The sequence below is a fragment of the Triticum aestivum genome, chromosome 6D (genome assembly GCF_018294505.1).
Source record: "Triticum aestivum cultivar Chinese Spring chromosome 6D, IWGSC CS RefSeq v2.1, whole genome shotgun sequence".
Lineage (NCBI taxonomy): Eukaryota > Viridiplantae > Streptophyta > Magnoliopsida > Poales > Poaceae > Triticum > Triticum aestivum.
In genome coordinates this window covers 17,982,356-17,987,953 of record NC_057811.1, presented here as the reverse complement: position 1 = coordinate 17,987,953, position 5,598 = coordinate 17,982,356, and the positions used below count along the sequence as shown (strand labels likewise).

The window sequence follows — 5,598 nt, the reverse complement described above, 5'->3', positions numbered from 1 at the left end:
ACATCCACTTCTAGCAGCTCGTGGAAGTCCCTCCCAATCAATTCACCTGTTTGCCTGTTCATGGAGCCAAGTGGCAGTCCAAAGACCCGAACCCACATGGGGATCAGATTAAAGTCGTACGCGTCCACTGTTTTATTAGGGTCAAAGTCTTCCATTACCAACAGCTCCTTACCGAACCACCATTGTCCATCCTCCAAAGCCCTTCTCCACCCCGCCGATTGCCGGGACGTGAACAAGAAAACATTTTCTTCGATCTCCTTACACCCTAGCCCCTTGACCGGGCACCAAATCTTACCCAACGTGTTCCCAATCACACTCGCATGTGCTAGTTTCTCCGAGAACAGCTTCCCCACCGCTTGTGGTTCCTCCACCGCCCAGTCTAGCACCTTCTCCGGCTCCACTTCCGACAGCTTCAGCCCCTTCTTCTCTGCCGCTGACAACTTAAGGCCCCTCATCATCACCTCCACATCCTCCATCTCACCCTCAAGACTCTCCCTCACGCCTCCTGCCAGTCTAGGTCAATTTGTGTGTACGGCCGTGAGCCCTAGAAACCCACGAACGGCTTTGAGCGGTGGGACGGGGAGATCCAGGCGAGTCGCCTTCTCAGGAGGGAGAAAGGACACGCTGGATTTTGGTGGTGACGGTGACGGCGGTCGGACGATCGCAGATGAACCCTAGGCCGACCGGATCGTCTCCCGATCGCCACGGCGTAAATTACAGAACCGTCACTCGGGACGGACACGTTGAAGTCTCAGCTTTACGGCTAATCTCTAGTTGAAACACTCGTTACTCCTAAAGTCTAGCATTTTCTTCAATGAATGCACAAACCCCTGTTGGTCTACGCTGAGCTCCCAAAGTTTGGATACAAAGAGAATGACAAAACATTGGCTTTTGAAACAAAAATGATGAAAAGAAATGAACACCTGGTCAGAAAGTGACCGCCGGATGACCCCGAGCTAAGTCAGTGCCCCGTTGACATATCTTACTACTAGAAGAGTAAAAAAAAAATCACGTTGGTACCGTGAAAAAGAGGCCACGTTTGTACCCTGGATTTGATCCGGAGCCGGACGTGTCCCTTCGCCAAGCTTCGGAACGTGCACCCAACCGGCGGAGACCGCGAGTCGGTAGTAAAGTCTTTCCCGAGTTTGCCCCTGGCACCGGCAATTATTTATCCGCCCCGTGCCATCGGCACCCCCCACAGATCCAGCCCGGGCGGAACCCGCTCCCCCAATACACACCTCCCCCCACCTCTCCCGATTAGGGTTTCCGCCGCCGCGCCGCCCGTCCCGCCCGCCAGCCCGCCGGCCAGTCCTCCTCCCTCCCCTACAAATCGCCGGTCGCCGCCGCCGCCGCCATGTACGGGCACCGCGGGTAAGCCCCCCTTCCTCCCCTGGAACCCTCGTTTATTGATTGATTCCCCTCGGTACGGGGGCGGTTTCTCTCTTAGCTCCGCCCGCGGGTTTGCGATTGGCGTGCCTAGACTGTTCAGGATGTTATTTTACTCGTAGATTTTGGCGCAGTGGTTCCTTAATCGCCGTGTCCGATAAAAACTGCATGCTTAGCCTCTCCGTCATGGGATTTAGAATCTGTATACAGTTTGTTTTGGTTTGGATCCCGTCTGCTGTGTTAGTTTTGTCTGCAAATCCGCGCGACCTGCCATGCTGTTGCCGGTGTGATAGTCTGTCCAAGGCCAGTTCGAATTTTTAGCCCAGTCCGTTTGGGTTAGCATTTGTACTAGCCGTCCCTGTTTCCTGCTTTTACATGTACAAACTCGAACCTAAGTTAGGCCGTTGCATTGCCATGGTGGTCTCAGTGTGTAATTCCGCATGGTAATGCTGATGCATAAAACTTGGTTAGTTTACTTGTGGATTTTGACATAGTGTTCCCTTAATCCTCGTAGAGCATTTTTGCTTGTTCTGAACCTGTCTGTTATGTCAGTTTTCATGTGTTAGTTTTGCTGCAAAGCTTGTGGTTGTGATAACCTTAGTCCGACTCATTTAGGTTGTGTATCAGTTATTAATAATGTTGCAACAGTAGCTGCTTATCATTTGGAAGAAATAAAAACCTGTTTCTTGGGTGCACTTGTCCAAACCTGGTGCTACTGTAGGCCTTTACATCGTATGCATTAAACTTAGCTGGTAGTATGGATAGCTCAGACTATACAACATTATTAAAAGGGGAAGTATGCTCTGTTTATAATCCGCATGCAGGACAAAGTTTGCCCCCAGTGAATTATGTTTTCAAGCACCAGCTTTTAAATTTATGAATAATGTTGATAATAATTACTGAAACTTGATCTGTTTTATCTTTTTGCCCACTTGAGACTCGGATTAGGTAGGAATTATTGGATGTACTTTGCTGCTCGATTTTTAAGCACGGCATAATATTCTGCTACCCGTGTTATCACCTTTTTACTTGCGTTCAAGTAATGAATGTCGTCGCATTTCACTTCTGTTTACCTGCCATGCATAAATACCTTCTGTAGATTATTTCATTTATGCGCAATTACTTTTCTTTATATGTTTGGGTTATTTTTTATGAAAATGGGATTGAGAGATGGGGGGATATTCTCCTTTTTCTTTTTGGGATTGGATTATTTGAAGGGCAATGATGGGAAGCGGGGGGGTTTCGGATGGGTACGAGGGATCAAAGAGGCCACGAATGATGGAATCGAATCCATACTTCGCAGTGAACGCAGGGAGCCCGTTGGACGTCTCAAAGCGGGCCAGGATGATGGAGCCAGGCCCCCCATATTTTGCAGGCATGGGAAGCAGCGCTGGCGGCAGCGGCAGCGGCTTCTACCCTACCTATGGCGGCAACATGGCTGGTGCTGCAGGGGTTAACAGTGGCATCCAAAACTTTCCAGCGGTCCGTCTGCGAGGGCTCCCTTTTGACTGCGAGGATGTTGACATCAGCAAGTTTTTCGCCGGGCTGGACATAGTGGACTGCCTCCTGGTCCACAAGAATGGGCGCTTCTCTGGCGAGGCCTTTGTTGTCTTCCCTTCATCAATGCAAGCGGAGTTTGCGCTGCACCGCAACAGGCAGAACATGGGCAGGAGGTACGTGGAGGTTTTCAGATGCAAGAAGCAGGATTACTACAGCGCAATAGCCGCCGAGGTGAACCAGGGTGGTGGTGCCCTCCTTGAGCCGGAGCACCGGCACTCGTCGCCTCCTCTGCGGTCCAGGAGGCTGTCTGAAGACAAGAGCAGCATGGAGTACACTGAGGTGCTGAAGCTGCGCGGGCTCCCCTACTCCGCCACCATCGAGGACATCATCAAGTTCTTTGTGGAGTACGAGCTGACGGAGGAGAACGTGCACATCGCGTACCGCGGGGACGGCAGGGCCACTGGCGAAGCCTTTGTTGAGTTCCCGACGGCCGAGGTTGCCAAGACTGCCATGTGCAAGGATAAGATGACCATCGGGACGAGGTACGTGGAGCTGTTCCCGTCGACCCCGGAGGAGGCGAGCAGGGCGAAGCCGCGAGGCAGGCAGTGATGGGTGCCCTGCCGGATGCTGAGCCCTGGGTGTGAGAACAGCTGCTGCATCTCGTTCCAGTTTCAGCCTTTTCGCTCTTCATGCTTTATAATTGTATCATCATGTCGGATTGTGTTTAGTTTGCGCTCGTGTTTCTAGCTGTGTGGAGACATTTTCTGATGCGACTTGTCTCGAACTGCCTCTTGTGGGAAAAAGTGGTGTATGAGATACTTTGCCGAGTTTGTAACTGTTACCATCCTTCTTTCCAAGAAAGCACTTGTACCTCATGTTATTCTTTTTTGTTAATTGTGTGGGAGAGGTGACGCATGGATGTTTTATTGTTACCTTTTTCGATGTGGTTTTTAGATTACTCATCATTTCAAAATAGGTGCAGATGCATAGCGCGCCATCCAAAAATCATGTTATTCTTTTTGCGATTGTTGTAACTGTACCTCTGATTCTATTACTATTTCTTTTGCGATTGTTGCAACTGCACGATTTATACCCCTGGTTCTAATCTAAAGGCCTTGCTATTGCTTAAACTATAATTACAGTTGGGACTCCTTTTATGAATCCATCCCTACCTCTTACCACTGGTTCTTGTCAATATTTTACAACTTGTGAACTAGTAAAATATAGAACTAGATTAGGCTTGAATTCCACTGTAGAGGGTGTTCTCATGTATGATGATGATGTACCAGCTGAACTCTGGATGTGATTGTAGCGGGCGAGGGTGCCCATGTCGGTGCGTAATAAAGCAAAGTTGTTGCTTAAAAAAAAGTAAAATGTAGAACTAATGCGTCGACTGGCCCACCCCTGCTTTAGAGCAACTCTAGCAGACCCCGCATCCGTCCGGCCCGCAAAACGTGTTTGCAGTTCGCGGAAAATCGCGTTTGTGGGCCAGCGCGCATGGCCGTAGATATAGACCCCGCATAACGGACCCGTAAAAAAAGATATTCGCGGAATATGCTTTTTTGCGGGTCGGCTTTGCGGGGTCTAATCTGGCGTAGCTTCTCCTGGCGCGGAAAATCTAAATTTGCACCTTAATTTGATCTAGCATAATGTATTTTTTTGCTTTTTCAACAACATTGGATACATAAGACATCACTGTCCATGCACTCATTGTTGATCTGCGAATTCTTGATCTTGCATTCTTCATTCTTCATTTTTGGTTCGAAAGAACTAGACGTTGCTTTCCCTCTAGTTGCACATGCAGCCGCATCATTGCCTTCGATTATACTAAGGAGTGCATCAACATCTATTATATTTCTTTCTATCAATAAATCAATGTATTGGCCTTCCCGATTCTACCAAGGAGTGCATCAACATCTATTATATTTCTTTCTATCAATAAATCAATGTATTGGCCTTCCCAAAACCAAAATGAGCATCCATCTTCCTACACAAGAATGACCATGTTCAAAATGAGGATCCTCTAGTTGAACCAAAGAATGAGCTATCAAAATGAGCTACCGCAAGTGCACGTACCCCGTCGTTTTCGCATTTGAAGAACACCCATCCGGGATGCTTCGGCGTGCCCGAAGTTTGACGCAGCACTGTCCGCAGGCACTCGTCGCACTGTATGAGCGGCAACAGCGAGCCACAGAGCCGCTGCGCGAGCGCCGAGCCCGGTGGACGGCCGAACGAATCCATGCCCGCAAATCGTCGGCGGCGCCGGGAGGACGAAACCGTACCTGCATGCGGCGATGCGCCCTTGCCGGGGCTGCGGGAGATGCTCCCCGACCACTCCATCGCTTGGCGCAGCCACCGGCGGCCGGAAAAGCCAAATCCGGTGGCCCCGCAGTGAAGGTCCGCAGATCCGCAAATCCGGCGGCCCGCCGACATAGGGGGAGGGGAGAGTGGAGGCCTCGTGCGTGTGGCGGCCTTTCGGCGAGCTCCTGCCAGCTGCTTTCGCCGGAATCTTGGGCGGCGAAGTGGCGGCCGCGCGAGGGGGGAGGGGAGGTGGTTGGTGGGGGAAAGCGCGGGCTGAAATGTCCCCCCCGCCAACCGCTTCCGCTTATATGCAGGGCACCGCAGCCGCGAGGGGGAAACCCGCGTTTTCCCGGGTTGGGGTCGGGATTTTGCCGCGTCCCTCAAATTTTTTTGCGGGCCGGGGCGGGATGG

The 5,598-nt window shown here is 50.9% G+C and overlaps 1 protein-coding gene across 2 annotated transcripts; it reads left to right on the top strand.

The window, feature by feature from the left end:
* Positions 1 to 1,188: 1,188 nt before the first annotated feature.
* On the top strand, positions 1,189 to 3,766 carry LOC123143141 (G-rich sequence factor 1). Of its 2 annotated transcripts, none has more exons than XM_044561976.1 (2): positions 1,189 to 1,371; positions 2,604 to 3,766. In XM_044561976.1, the coding sequence occupies exons 1-2, from the start codon at positions 1,355 to 1,357 to the stop codon at positions 3,493 to 3,495; spliced, it is 909 nt and encodes a 302-aa protein (XP_044417911.1). In that variant the 5' UTR covers positions 1,189 to 1,354; the 3' UTR covers positions 3,496 to 3,766. The 2 variants fall into 2 exon arrangements, with proteins under 2 accessions (XP_044417911.1, XP_044417912.1); XM_044561977.1 differs by having other exon boundaries at positions 1,198 to 1,371; positions 2,690 to 3,766.
* The last annotated feature ends 1,832 nt before the right edge of the window (positions 3,767 to 5,598 follow it).